The sequence below is a fragment of the Acomys russatus genome, chromosome 5 (assembly GCF_903995435.1).
Source record: "Acomys russatus chromosome 5, mAcoRus1.1, whole genome shotgun sequence".
Taxonomy (NCBI): Eukaryota; Metazoa; Chordata; class Mammalia; order Rodentia; family Muridae; genus Acomys; species Acomys russatus.
In genome coordinates, this window is record NC_067141.1 from 43,042,909 (window position 1) to 43,058,991 (window position 16,083).

Sequence of the window (16,083 nt, forward strand, 5' to 3'; positions counted from 1 at the left end):
AAGTTATAGTAAATTAATCAAAAAGAATATGAAACCAAATAAAAATAATTTATAATGGAATGTCTTTAACCTTGTATTTCTTCAGTGCCTGCTTGTATCTTGTTTATAGATACTATCTGTATAAAATGGCGCACTTAAGCTTCACTAATGTAGTTTCACTACCCTCCCTGCACACTCTTACAAAACAAAAACTTAACACCAGTATCATGTTTTGTCATATGGAAGTAGCAGTTTATTCCTTCTTGTTAGAAATTTATTTCTGAAAATTCAAAAGTTTTTTGGTGTTATCAAGAAAGTAAACGTAAGCCAAATTCTGTCTTCTACATCAAATACAGAGAAATAAAATAACAGATTTTTACATATAAGTGCACACACATTGGAAATGAAAGAAATAGACAAGAAGTCACAGATTCATCCCTTAAACCCACAAAATCCAGATGATTCAGGTGAACAAGTGAGCATGTCAGAGCACAAGAAAAAGGTAACACCGAGCACATGAACAATCCCAGTGCACCAAAGAGAAAGAAATTGAACACACACACATTTTGTACTCACAGAACCACACTATTAAAAAAGAGAAAAAGAAAAGAAAAAAATACTGGATTGGACAAAAAAGTTTGCCAAAAGATAGCCTTTAACCTTAAAAAATAGAAATGCATCTCAATGACTCATTTTTAGGCCACGTTTTCTCAACTGTAACACATTTGCTACCCTCATCCAGCAGACTATCAAGAAACATCAATAATCACACCAGTCCCACCATGACTGGTACGGATGTTGAGCTTGAGCACACAGTAAGTTTAAACCTCACAGCTCCAGGTTTTATTGGATCCTACTATTGTGTTGCTCAATCTCTCTGAATGAATGTACTTTCTTATTCTAGCTGAATCTTGGGTGTTTCTGGAAGATATTTCTCTACTGAGCCCTCTCCATAATGACTGGCAATAACTCTGTACTTTACGTTTAGATCCCCTCCTGGCAATTACCTTCCTTCCCTCTTTAATTGCACTTATCTTTAGTTGTTTTTTTTTTTTTTTTTTTTACACTATTATGGGATCAGACTTTGCTACCCATCATCCTATTGTGAATTAACTACTTCCCTCAAAGTTCTCCCTCACTACTTACAGACTGATGGCTCTGGCACCTGATTCACTGTCTTCTTTAATCCATCATTATGCCTGAGGTCATGTGACTTCAACCTAAACACAGAAAGTCAATCTTTTTGGTCTCTGTGTTTCTTTAGTTAACTTCAAAGATATTTTCCTTATATTGTAGACAATGTAAACCACTAAAAACCATGCAGCTTCTGAAACTGTATTTCTGCAAACCTATTCTTTGGTAATTACTTCCTTCTTTCCTGGTCCTAAACTAGAAACTATTTTAAAAGCTTATTAAATGGCAAACAGGTTAAATAAATTATAATCCCAAGAAAATTGGAAAACACAATAAACTGAACTTATACACTAAACTGAATGAAGATGAAATTATAACATATAAAAATGTGTAGGGCAGAGCTCAAACAGTGAGGAAAGAAGAACGCACAGCACCAGGAGTGCTCCCGAATGCCTTAAGGACCTTTGAAAAAGAGCAAAATAAAACCACATCAAACAGCGAAGAAAAATAAGAAAGGAAAAATAAAACAGGAAAGCAAAGAAAAGCAAGATAACTAAGAGAGGAGGGAGGAAATCAGTGAAATTAACAAACTTTTGGCAAGACACTTAGTAAAGAGAGAATGAGGAGGAAAAACTAGAACAAACACAACTTGCCCATGAAATAACGCATGGATCTCACTACAGCTTCTGGATATGTACTCAAGGGCACCACGATTATACTCACAAAGCAAACTAATTTGCTATCTAGACACAAAACACCAAAACTTATAAGAACTTATAAGAACATGAAATAGAGACTATTTGAACAACCTAAAAGCCATGTTCAGGAAATTGAATTTGCTATTTTAAGTACTTCTAAAATAAATTTCCAGGGATCGTGCAGGACAGTTCAGCTGGTAATGATACCCACCACCAAGCCTGATAACCTCAGTTCACTTGATCTCTGGAATCCATATAGTGGGAGGAAAGGACCAACCTCCACAAACTGTCCTTTGTCTCATACATGAGTGTTCACCCAGCTCCCATATAAATAAATACAGTAATATTAAAAAAAAAAAAAAAAACTAGGACCAAATAATTTCACTTCAGAATTATAAGAAATGTATAAATAAGAATTAACACTAGTCCTGTACACAATCCCTTTCAAAGTCATTTCCCAATTCACATTAAAAAGCTAGTTATTATCCAAACCTCCAAACAGACACAGTGAAAAAAGAAAACTACAGAAAAACACTATCTCATGAACAGAGTGAAAAATCCATTAACAAAATGTTAGCAAGAAGAATTTACTCACATGTGAGAAAGAAAAATGCACATTTATATACCACAATCAAGTGAGGTTCATGTTAGGGAATTAAGGTTGATTTGCTAACTAACAACTAATATAAATCTAACAAATAAAAATACCAATAGTTTAAAGAAGAAAATAATACAAAGATATCAATAGAGATAGAAGGGTATTTGACAAAAATTTAGCTTTGTTCAAAATAAAAAATTTTCAGAAAGCATTCTGTAGGAAACTTTCTGATTCTGATAAAGTTCATTCTATTTATAAAAAGCCTACAACATAAATATTTAATTGTGGAAACCCAATGATTTCTAAGAACATGAATGAAACAGTCTCTGTTCATCACATTTACTCAACAGTGCTAGAAATACTAACCAGTGGAGTAAGGCTAGAAGAGGAAACTTAACACAAATAAATCACAAAAGAAAACAAAAACAAACCAAGGCTATCTCTATTTACATGGTACTTAGTATTTTAAAGAAGAATAGATTAAGGTTTAACCGTCCCCCCAAAACAAACAAACAAAAGCAAAAACATATGAAATGTGTGCCCAAAACAGGCAATGCTGACAGGAGAAGGAAAAAAAAAATCTAAGTGCATGCATAGCGTGTTGCTAGAGTGGAAGACTCAAAACAGTGAAAATTTCAATTCTCCCCCAAAGTGTAACACAATTCTTATTAAAACCCCAGATACACTTTTCTTTTTCTTCTTCTTCTTCTTTTTTTTTTTTTTTGGTTTTTGTTTGTTTGAGATAGGGTTTCTCTGTGTATCCTTGGCTATCCTGGGCTCAATTTGTAGACCAGGCTGGCCTCGAACTCACAGACATCTGCCTGCCTCTGCCTCCCGAGTGCTGGGATTAAGGGCGTGCGCCACCACACCAGCCCAGCAACACTTTAGTTTAGATATAGAAAAGATGGACTAGAGGATAGGGAAATAAGGAACTCTACAACCTTCTCTATAAAACCAATGAACAATGACAAAAAATATCAAAATTAATGTTTTTAATCTCATTTTTGCAGGACACTGGGAAATGTCTACTAGCCAAACCAAATCCAGGCTGAATCTTGGTAGTTTTAAACATGTCCAATTCCCAAATCTACCTGTTTCCCCACTTCTGCCATATTCTATTTTTTAAATTAATTAATTAATTTATTTTATACACACACACACACACACACACACACACACACACACACACACACACAGTGCTCTGCCTGCACAACAGAAGAGAGCACCAGATGGTTGTGAGCCACCATGTGGTTGCTGGGAATTGAACTCAGGACCTTCAGAACAGCAGACAGTGCCCTTAACCTCTGAGAGATATTCTTGATAATTACCCACAAGGAATGAAAGCTGGTAGCCAACAATTTTTGAAGAACTGTCATTACCTAGAAACAGTATTCAAAAGGCTTGTCCTAATCCAATCTCACAGTTTACCCAGTGCAAATCAACTTTGTTCCTAAACACAACTGACAAAAACAAGCAGCAGGATTCGGCTTGAGGAGAGAGATGATTAACATTTGTGAGAGATAAGAATAACATTCTGTAGCAAACAACAAGCAAAGCAAAATTCTTAAAAAGAGAACCTAGGGCTGAGCTGTTCATTCAGGTCTCTGGAGACTCCTGGAGTCCTAACATTTAGATAAACAGTGCATATCCTGGGCTACCTGAGCTCTCTCCTGTTTTATACCTTGAGCTCTATATAAACAGGAAGTGAAGGCTGGAACAGATATGTATATTTGCAGTGGCAATGACTGAAAGCTTATTAAAATCTAGGCAACACTTATTTAGAAATCAACAAACAACATGACTGGACTCAGTGCTGAGGGCACAGCCCAACATATCCACTCCTCAGAGCCTGGCTCACATAACGATTCCAGGCACTTAAATAAGTCTGTCCAGGTGTGAGGAAACTAACCTGAGAGTGACTTAAAAGCCACTCAATATTTAAAGACTAAAGAAAGTCACTAGACAATGACCAATGCCACTAATGAGGCTGGAGACATAGCTCAATGGTAGCGCACTTGCCTGGAGGGAGGGAGAGGCCTTAGGTTCAAGCTTAGAATCACAACCAAGTGGACACTGCTCATCAGTGAGGAAGAACATCAAGCTTCCACGAAAAGAAGAAACTGACTTTTAATTAATTAATTAATTGATTGATTGATTGGCTTTCTGAGACAGGGTTTCTCCGTGTAGCCTAGACTGTGCCGGACTGGCTTTGCCGACCAGGCTAGCATCGAACTCAGAGATCTGCCTGACTCTGCCTCCCAAGTGCTGGGATTATGAGCCACCACCACCTGGTGAAACTGACTTTTAATTTGCCACATTTTGTTATTTAAACTACACTTTTGACCAAAACCCAAAAATGGTTAATACATTCTAAGAAACTCAAGAAAGTTTGGCAGCCATACAGGGGAAAAAAACAAAACAAAAAAGAATCAACAGAAAATATCCATATTAGACCAAAAATGGACTTAGAGAACGCTAAAAACTTTAAAAAGTCTATTTATATTTTACAAACATAAGAAAATCGTATTTAAACAAAACATTAACAGTTTCATTGAAGAGACACTATCAATAGATGGAGACACTAAAAACAAACAGTACAAAAACCAGCCAACTAGAAATTCTGGAATGCTCTAATCAAAATGAGATTTTTGTTTCTTAAAGAGACTCAAAAGTAGATTTTAAAACGCTTAACAAAAAATAACTAAACAAAACAAAATCAACTGAGACTATGCAGTTTGAGAACAAACAAAAGAAAGAAAAACCGTAACTGTAGAGACCAATGGTATATCAACCATGTAATATTCTATTTCAGAAGGCGAGAAAAAATACTGAAGAAACAAATCGCCCCAAACTTTCCAACATTAAAGAAAACCATTAAACAGAACTAAGAAACTCAGGAATTCTAAGCAGGATGGACTCAAGGTGAGCCTCACATAGAACCAGATAAACGTGAACACGGAACACACACAGGAGGTTGGGGAATGTGGCTCTAAGTTGGCAGAGTGACTGCCTAGCATACATCAAGTCCTGTAGTGGTTCATGTCTTTAATCCCAGCACCAGAGACAGGAGAAGCCAGAGTTCACAATTATCCTAGACTACGTACATGGTAAGTTCAAGAAAGAGACTCTTCATAGGAAAGAGAGCTCAGTGAGTAAAAGTGCATGCCAGCAATCATAAAGAATCGAATTCAGTCTCTAAGTTCCACATGGCAGAAGGACAGAACTGACTCCCACAAGTTCTCTGACCTCTACACACCCACCTAACATGGCACACAGCGCGCGTGCACACACATGTGCACTCACACTAAATAAATGTGAAATAATAAAAATAGGAACTTCATTAAGTCGAATAAAAAGCTCCACAAAACCCCTTAATGGTAGAAAAAAACTGAACATTCAGGCAATCAAGAGATAAAAACAGAAGGTACAAACGACATTTGAGAGCTATGGGGTGAGGCTGTAGAGATGTCTCAGAGGTTAAGAGCACCGACTGTTCTTCCAGAGGTCCTGAGTTCAATTCCCAGCAACCACATGGTGGCTCACAACCATCTGTAATGAGATCTGGTGCCCTCTTCTGGAGTGCAGGTGAACAATGCAGGTAGAACACTGTATACATAATAAATAAATAAATCTTAAAAACAAAAAACCAAAAGAGCTATGAGGTATGAGGACCAAAATAAATCATGATTGTAAGAAGAATAATTTCATCCCAAAAGCATAGAAAACAATTTCAACAAAACTGTAACAGGAAATTTCCCAAATCTACATACAGATATTGATCCAGGGACAGAACAGCATTTGGAATAATTATAGCACCAAACAGGTAAGATCAGAGAACCTTTCCTAGATGGATAGACGTGTGTGTGCATACATCTACATACATACATACATATAATGTATATCCATATACCACTAAATATAGAAGTCAGTGAAAGCCGCAAGAGAGAAACATCAATCATACAGGGTGGCAGGCCAACTCTGTATTATTTTCCAAAGGGCTGGGAGGCTTGGAATAATGTTATTTCTAATTCTGAAAGACAGCATGTGCCAACCCACCCGAATAATTAAGGTAATCAACCTTTGCCAGGGAGTCTTACATGTCTGTCCTTCCGTTCAATACAGTCTTGCCTTTGTTTGCATTTCTGAGATGCTTCCTTAATATCATTCGCCTGCAAGATTGAATCAAAAAGGAAAAGTTAATTAAAAACTCAATTAAGCAAATTATATGGTTCTTTCCATCCAAATATTATGTGAATCAAGCCCCAAGAATACTTTCCTACATTTTAATTCAAATCAAATTCCTAATTATCACCAAAATTACTAATAGTATAGGCAATCTAGAAAGGTTATTCTTATCAATACTGAAAAATAGGTATAGTATTATATGTGCACACATTTGTTCCTACGTATGTTTTCTTGATATTTTGTCTGACTATGAAAACAATTTGATGAGACAGAGCAGACCAGGCAACTACTAAACAACAGCATGAGCATTTACAACGCAGATGGGTATTAACTCAGAGCCAATGGCCTCTATCTATAACATTACAGGGGTTCTCTGGGATGTGAGAGAGATAAAATCAGAATGTTAGGCTTCTGCTGAAAGAGAAGAGAATATGATGAATGCAATTATCTATTTATTGCTGTTTCATTTAGAGAGTAATAATTTTAAAATATACATGCATATACTAATAGAATGTGCCACTTCAGAAGCCATAGGCATCTCTTCAGGAAAGGAATTCAAAAATATTTCTATATAAACATGGGCTCATAGAATTTTTTTTTTTTTGAGACTGCCTTAATAGCTGACTTTTTTTTTTGGAAACAGAGAAGAAAACAAGTGTTTTATATGATTCCTTAATTTATTGTAGACATTGTTTTCCACTCCATAAAAACATAAAAATTTTAAAGTAATTCTGCAGTAATTTCAGGTACCACAAAGCAACTCTAAATCCACAACTTAATTATAACCAACTACCATTAGCATGATTTCCAACTACTATAGGAAGCTTGGAGACTTAACGGTCCTTAATCATAAAGTGGTAAGACCTGTCAAAAAGCTGAATCTATAATCTTGCTTGAAATTTTTAAATGACTAATAACTTGAGTTATCTAATGTACATCAGAAGTAGCTGAGTAGATGTCAGGACTCTGACTTCACTGAATTTATTTGGATCTCCAAAGTGACACTCAAAATTCTGGATCTGCTTATGCTGTATCATAGTAATCCCCATCAGTGGTTGTGGACTGTCAAGTCAAGCCCAAAAATATTAAACAGGAAATTCCAGGAATAAACTATTTGTAGTTTTGTGTGTGTGTATCATTTTTAAACTGTGTGCCATTGTAAAGTCTTAAGCTGCCTTGCTGTCCTGTTCCTAACATCAATCACACTGTGAGCAGCATGTCCATAAATAAGCTTCTCCTTCAGCCGTTCTCAGTTCTCAGGCTGCCTGCTGAGGGACTGCAATGTGTTTATTCAGATAAGCCTTATTCACGTTGTAATGGTCCCAAAGTAAAAATGCGGTCATTCTGCAGGGCTGGAGAGATGGCCTGGTGGGCAAGAGCACTGGCTGCTCTTTCAGAAGACCTGGGTTCCATTTCTAGCACCCACATGGAAGCTCACCCATGTCTGTAATTCCAGTTCCAAGGGATCCAAAACACTTACGCAGACATGCACGCAGGTAAAACGCCAATGCACAGAAAATAAAAGCGATCCTACTGATAATTCAGGCATGTCAAATAAAAAAATATAATGTGCTTTCCTTAGAAGAAAATGTCACCATATAATACATGTGTATATACACAGATGAGGGCAACAAATACAGATTAACCATCCCAAATCTGAAAAAATGGAATCCAGACTGTTTCAAAATTCAAAACTCTTTGGTCAAAAAGGTTCACATTTTGGATTTTCACACTATGAATAATTAGTTGGCAAAGTCTATGAAACACTGTAAATTCCTGAAACACTGAAGGATTAAATAATTTCGTCCTAAACATTTTGCAAAAAGATATTCAAACTACATAGAGCTTGTTATTATCTTCAGTTTTAGGTATCCTCTGTGAGGATATAGTGCCCCATAGCCAGGAGAAAACTACCATATTTTACAGGCAGACATTTAAACATTTTCAAAATAGCCTCTTGTGCTGGCTAGGTTCCCCCTCCCCCCGCCCCGCCCCAACTTGACCCAAGCTAGAGTCACAGGGGAAGAGGAACCTCAGTTGAGAAAGTGGCTCCACCCATATTGTCTGTACACAGTCTGTAGGGTATGTTTTTGATTAATAACTGTCATGGGTAGGCCTAGCCCACTGAGGCCAGGCACTGTGCCACCTCTAGGCAGGGGTCCTGAGTTGTATAAGAAAGCAGGCAGAACAAGCCAGGAAACAGCACTTCTCCATGACTTTTGCTTCAGTTTATTGTACTAGGTTCCTGCCCAGACTTCCTCAGTGATGGATGTAATCTGGGATGTGGAACCCTTTCGGCCTCCAGTTGCTTTTGGTTGTGGTGTTTTATCACAGCAACAGAAACCCTAAAATACTTAAAATTCACCACCATAAGCAATTTAAAGTTATAAAAGATACACAATACATTTACAGGTACACACACACATACACACACACACACACAACTCTCAATGCTTCTAAGAAAGGGGATGTCTTAGTTTGTAGCTAAGACGCTTTCTCATTCTGTAGCCAAGCTGGCCTCTCAGTCACAACGAAGTTCTTGCCTCCAAGTCTTAAGTACTAAGACAATATAGCTAGACCTGAGCCAGTATCAGCAACAATCATCTTGGAATTTCTTTAAGGTAACATTTCTCTTCAATCATAACAAGCTCTTGAAAATCCTAAATTAAATCCTAGAGAGCTTGAAGAAGAAAAGCTGAAAATGAACCCTAGAAAATACTTTCAAAGACACAAGAAGTATTTTTTCTGTTTTATATAAAACTTGGGCATTCCAAAACTGAACAACAAAAGTACCTTTTCTTTGATTCGAACTTCCAAAGTACGACGCTGCCTTTCAATTTCCTCAATTCGACGGGTCATAGGAATTTGCCCTTCTTTAAGTTTTCTGACCTCTTCTTTCACACGGTCACGAATTAGTTTCACACCTTCATATTCCTGACGTACATTCTCATATTCCTTGCAAATAATCCAAGAAATAGAACTTAATACTAAGTATTTAAATGAACACATCCTAAAGCCAAAGTGTAAGCAGAGATTTCTTTCTTTTTATCCGTCCCCGCTCCCTGCTGAGACAGGGCTTCTCTGTGTAGCCCTGACTATCCTGGAACTCACTCTGTAGTCCAGGCTGGTCTTGAACTCAGAGATCTGCTTGCTTCTGCCTACTTGTGTGCTGGGACTCAATATGTGTGCTACCACCGCCCGGCTGAGATTTTCTTTTAATTTATCAATAAAGACAAGATTATGGAGTTAAGTAAACAGACAAAAGAATTTCAATTTTGAAAAGTTAAAAAAAAAAAAAAGGGTAAAAAAAAAAAAAAAGAATGAAACATGTAGCTACTAGCTTGATAAAAACAATGTCTGGGTCATTGAGATGGCGTAGCAGGCAAAGGCACCTGCTATGAAGCCAGATCACTTGACAAGAGTTAAATTCCTGGGACCCACATGGTGAAAAGAAACGCCCCCCCAACAAGCTTAAGTGCACACCTATAACCCCAGCACTCAGGAGGCTGAGGCAGGCAGATCTCTATGAGTTTGAGGCCAGCCTGGGCTAGAAAGTCCAGGATAGCCAAGGCTACCCAGCAAAACCTTGCCTCAAACCAACAACAACAGCAACAACAACAAACCAAAACCAAACAACAACAAAAAAACCCCAAAACATAATTAGATTATAATCAATCTCTTAAAAAAAAAGTTAAGAAAAATGAATCTGCAAAACCTGGTTGGAGGAAGTAAGAGTGCCATAAAAATTAATGTTTCTACCCATTAAGTATCAAGAAATCCTCTATTTATTTCAAACTGGTCATAGGTAATAAATATATATATCATATTTTAAACAGAAAAAATAAAGCAGAGTCAGGAAAATTACAAAGTATAAGAAGACAGTTAAGATACTTCAGCTGCATGTGACGTACCTCAACTAAATTCTTAGGCACACACACAAATGTTTTTAGTGTCACTGAATGATAGCTCTAGCCCTGAAATTTTAATTTTTAATATGAACAAACACCTTAGATCATTAACATTAAGGGAAAAAAGCAAAGGAATGTTAAGGACTAAAACTGAAGAATTAATGTCTGTGACTCAATCAACTATTTGCTATGCGGTAATTAGTATATATATCAAATAAAGAATAAGAACAAGGGGCTGGAGAGATGGCTCAGAGGTTAAGAGCACCATCTGTTCTTCCGAAGGTCCCGAGTTCAATTCCCAGCAACCACATGGTGGCTCACAACCACCTGTAATGAGATCTGGTACCTTCTTGTGGTGGGCAGGCACACATGTGGGCAAAATACTGTATAAATAATAAATAAATCTTAAAAAAAAAAAAAAAAAAAAAAGAATAAGAACAGTACTTACGCATAGCATGTAATGTAAAACTTTTAAAAGTAATTATCTAACTAGAATACAAAATGAGTGTCACTTACAAAGACATACTTTGTTGTAAGTACTCAGTCACTGCATTCATTAGTTTTGTTTTGATCCACTTCATAAAAGGTGGCCATCAGCGGAGAAGAGGGAACCTCAATTGAGAAAATGCCTCCCTCAGACTGGTGTACAATGTTTAATATTATGATTGCTGTGGCAGGGAGAGCCCACTGTGGTTGACCGCACCCCTGGGACAGGTAGCTCTGGGGATATAAGAAAGCCAGCTGAAGAAGGCATAGGAAACACGGCAGTGAGCAGCACTCCTCCATGGCCTCTGCTTCAGCTCCTATCTGCAGGTTTCTGCCTCAAGTTCTTGCTCTGACAGTCCTTCAAAATGGACCCTGATTATAAGCTGAAATAAACCCTCTGCCCAAGTTCCTTTTGATCACAGTGTTTTCCACAGCAACGGAAGGCAACCCAAGACAGCTAAAGAGTCACCTATTTTTACCTTAGCTAATTAACACTTACCACCCATGGTCTCTTTGCCTCCAACATCTCGATTAAATCTAAATGTCGCTTTCGCTCATAGAATCTTTCCACATCTTGTTTGTACCTTTCATTTCTCTGAACCATTTTCTCTAGGTATTCAGTTTTCTCTTTGCAAGAGGTCTAAAATAAGTAATTGTTGACAATTAGTTTAAGTGAAGGAAAAAAAAAGAACATGGTTAAGTTAAATCTTTTAACAATGAAACACAATATAAACAAAATTTCACAAGAACCCTGTAAGAGTTCTTCAAAACTATGTAAAAGTGAGGCTAGGGAGGGTGCTCGGCTAGCAGGCATGGAGTTCTGGATCTGATCCTCAGCACTGCTTAAAATCAGACTAGTGATACACACCTGTAACTTCAGTGCTGAGAGGCAAGAGCATTAGATATTCAAGGTCATCCTCGGCTACATGTAAGAGTTAAAGGCCAGCCTGGGCTACAGAAGACCCTGTCCACCTACAACCACAACCCTCATTCAGGGGAGAGTAACACTCATATAGAGAAGTCCTGGCCCAAGGTTTTAAAATACATAGTCATATAACTGTGAGGAAGGCTGTCAACACCTCTGAGCCTGGAGCTGTGCCTAAAGATAAAAGGCAATTATCTAATACGCGTTGAGAATCCTTTATTTGAAATGCATAATGCTAAAAGTGTTATCAGATTCTGGAATATGTGCATGTTACTACCTGCTAAACACCTGTAATCTGAAGCTCCTAAATGCTTCCAAACTGAAGCTTTGTAGATATCTAGATGACTCATGATTTGGAGTGTTATATATTTCAGATTTCTGCCCTATCTGTCCAGTGGAAGCTTAATAAAAGCTGTAAAAAGTGGCAAATAAATGCAAAGGAGTATCAGGGCTAGTGTGTCATGAGTGTTCAGGACTTAAGGAATCTGAGGTGACAGAAAGCTAAAATTCAGTCTACTGCTTATCAACAAACACAGATACACTGAAGAGCCTAGTAAGAAACACATGTTCCCTTCAGCAGGTGGGAGGTAATTGTGTAATGTATTTCAGGTGGAAGTAGGATAAAATTTACTGTAACAAATTGGCACCCAACCTATTTAGTGTATCCACACCCTTGAAAAAGGATACTTTGTTATAGTTTGGTGGGGGAATAGACTGCTATGGTTCCTCTCCAACTCACTATGGCAAAAGACTCCTGGATCCTTTTTGGCCTTTTTTCAGCTTTTGTTGTTCAGGAGAAAGGCAGAAGGCTGACAGATGCCAGGCTAAGTTACCAACAACTAGAAGGGAAGAAGGTACCAAATTTTTTCCATAGAGTTGATAGTGGCCGAAATTCAGAACTTATTAGCTGCATGGTGTTTGTCAGCTCTCTCTGCAAAGGGTCCACCTATGCAAATTAGCAATAACTAAATTCAAAAGAATGGTGGACAGGGCTTTGCTTACTGAAGCCTAAATTGGTACAACTGACACAAGACTTACAACTAGAATTTTTTTGTTACCTGTGAATATTACTTGAGATTTTTGTAGATTTTGACTAGAATTGAGATGAAGTATTTTATTTGTGCAGTGCAGTGGTGGCACACATCCTGAATCTTAACATAATGGAGAAAAAGACAGATGAATCTCTGTGAGTTCTACCCCAGCCTGGGCTCCACAGCAAGTTGAGGGGATGACCCCCTACTGATAAATTAAGTTATTTGTAGATACAGCCTAGGATTTAAACTGACAAATTTTTCCTTAAATTTACTAAGTATGTTCTTTTGTCTTAACATAGATTATATGTCCTTACTAATATAAAGGATGGATATATATCAATCTTAGGTTTATGTAAGGAAAATGTCATTGCTCTAAAAAGGCCAGGTAATCTCCTTTGGGAGAACTGGTGCCAAAGCGTAATTGGCCTCGGAGAAATATTCTGTTGGTCTATCTAAGGACCAAGGTTGGGCGGGAAAACTGCATGCCTCCCATATCGGAAAGCCTTTGTATGCTGAGTTGAGGTGTCACTGCTCTGACAGCCGTCTTATCCCTCTAAACATGAGCTACTTTCACGGGGGACAGGTGGCGGGTGCAAAAAGACACCAAGGACTTACAGGTGACAAAGTACAGGTCAGCCTAGTTAGGTCCCCAAAACTCAAAGGCTAAAATTCATATACTTAAAAGAGTCACCTTAATAAATTTTCTTCTGCTCAGGGCAACCAGCTTGTCTCTAAACTGGGATACATTTTCTTGGGAGACAGGTAGTGGCTAGCCTATAGATCAGGCACCATAGAGCCTGGAGGAGGACATTTAGTTTAAGAGGTGGAAGTATCCACCCCCTATGGAGAGAAGGGGTGAGACAAAAACACCTGCAACAAATGTAAAAACCCAGGTACAAGATGTCCAGGGTATGCATAAACTCTAAAATGGGAGTTTATATAAGTGTGAAAACCGAAGTACAGGATGCCTAGGGTATGCATAAGTTTATATAAAGCTTAATGCCTCTTCTTTTGCTCAGGGCAATTGGCTTGTCTCTAAAACAGGATATATTTCCTCGGGAGACAGGTAGCCACCTGGCCTATACATCAGGTGCCACAGAGCCTAGAGAAGGACATTTAGAACTATATAATGTTGTTTTGATTTCAATTAAATAATGATTGTTATGTTCTTTGATAATGGTAATATTATACTTCCTCTTTGAAAGAGGTCAAAATAAAACAGACCTAGATGAAAGGGAGACTGCTAACTTAAGTCAGTCTATACGTACATGAATTCAAACTACAGAAGTACCCTCAATTGTTCTGTGCATCCTGCACACCTTATGCATTTATAGTTTTAGAACTGTATAATGCTTGTGAGAAATTATATATTTTCAGAACAAAACTACCAGACACTGATGTGACAGGATTCATCCTCCAGCATGCTGATATGCTGACATCCTGCATTCCTCAAGTTCCATCCACAAATGCTTTGGTTGCTGTTTGTCATCTGAACAGAACATCTCCCAGGATAGCTTTGAAGAAAGCTCCTGATTCCAATTGGTCCAACATTTCAGACTGTTCTACATAGGACTTTTAAGCCTGAATTTCTTAACATTTAGAGACTGGACCACAAATGCTATCTCTAGCTTGTTTAGCCATCTTCCCAGTTTTATTTGGGCCCCTACATAGGTATTATTCCTCCCAAATCAGCCTGAAGAAGCCTTTAAAAAAGAACGCCTTCCCATTTCCCTTAAAGGGGGGTTGGGTAAGGTTTTGGGCTATGGATGTTTATTTTTATTGGGAATTGGTTATGTTATTATTGGTTTTATTCAGAGAGAGAACGAGGTTGGACTCGGGAATTTTTCTCTGAGAGTATAGAAATATATAGGGATGATTGGACCAAAAGTAGATTATGGAATCTACTCTTCAACTTAAGGCTTTAATTGTCACTCACAAGGCTCTTTTTAGTTCATTGGTATAGAATATTATATATTGATGTAAAGTAAGTTTTTTAAAACTCACTGTACTATTCAATTTTATCACAAAAATATATATCCTAGGTTCAATAGATCGATAAGGTAAAATATTTTGATAAGGTCTTCAAAAACCTCAGAGACCTACAGAATATGGCATTTAAAGAATTTTTTATTGTTTTGAAGATTCTTTGAAAACGAGACAGGTTGACTCCTGGCAACATCCAGCCTGCCTCAAAGAAGATAATGAGCATTGAGGAACTTCCTTATAGAGATGGCTTCAGATGTGGCAAACTAGCCCCTGAACAAAAATGTCCTTGCTTTCTGCCACAGACAGAATTCTGCCTGAAATAGGCAAGCTTGGATGCAGGTGGAGCTGACAGCCAAATTCTGCCAATACAGGGTAAGCAAGTCCTCAATATCCCTGCTTCACAAATACTGGACCAGAAGGCTGAAGATGATGCTCCAACGTGTTATAAAGTTTTGGGTGACTGTTCAGGCAGCAAGGTATCTCTGTCATTTTTTTCATTTTGGAAGCTGCTAACCTGCACTTCCTGTTCACTCAGCTAATTAATTGTATTCCTTCTCACGTCTCTGATGGGGTTGAAGACAGCGGAGCATTATGAGTATAGCATGAATACAGCGATTGTTTTGTGGTTCTTGTGTGTGTATATATGGAGTATTGGTGTAATAACATAAATATATAGGTAAAAGGTTTGTTTTTATTGTTAGACTAAAAAGGAGAATTGTGGAGGAATGTCTTGAGTGGATATAACAATTGTCAATAAAGCGTTGTTTAGCCAATTAGCTGGGCAGAAGGACAGGAAGTGGAAGGTGGGACTTCCTGGAGAGGGAGAGGAGCCAAGGATTTACAGCTGGGGGGGGGGAGGGGAAGCCTGTTGACAGTTAATGAGGAAAGGGGAGAGAGGTGGCCTGAGGATCAGATTGGCAAGTGCTTGGAATACATGTATGTTATGAGGTTTAGAGGAGTTTGTTTTAATTTACGAGTAGATTAGAATCAGTTTAGATTCTGCCTGGTCCATAGTGCTGGCAGCTTTAAAGTACGTTTCAGTCTCCCTGTGTCAGTTACTGGCTTCTTAGGCCAAACCAATACAATTTACTGTAACATTATACTTAAAGAGAAGATATCTGCTTTGTCTTTTTAATTATAAAAGCATACC

At 37.8% G+C, this 16,083-nt stretch overlaps 1 protein-coding gene across 3 annotated transcripts in view; it reads right to left on the bottom strand.

Annotated features, from left to right (window-relative positions):
- Positions 1-16,083, bottom strand: part of Smc5 (structural maintenance of chromosomes 5) — a 77,121-nt gene that overhangs the window by 45,786 nt on the left and 15,252 nt on the right. For all 3 annotated transcript variants that reach the window (XM_051146261.1, XM_051146260.1, XM_051146259.1), the window contains exons 6-8: positions 11,488-11,628; positions 9,388-9,549; positions 6,507-6,578 (exon numbers count right to left, since the gene is read on the bottom strand). In XM_051146261.1, the coding sequence (XP_051002218.1) occupies positions 6,507-6,578; positions 9,388-9,549; positions 11,488-11,628 (375 nt within the window). The remainder of the gene's footprint in view (positions 1-6,506; positions 6,579-9,387; positions 9,550-11,487; positions 11,629-16,083) is intronic.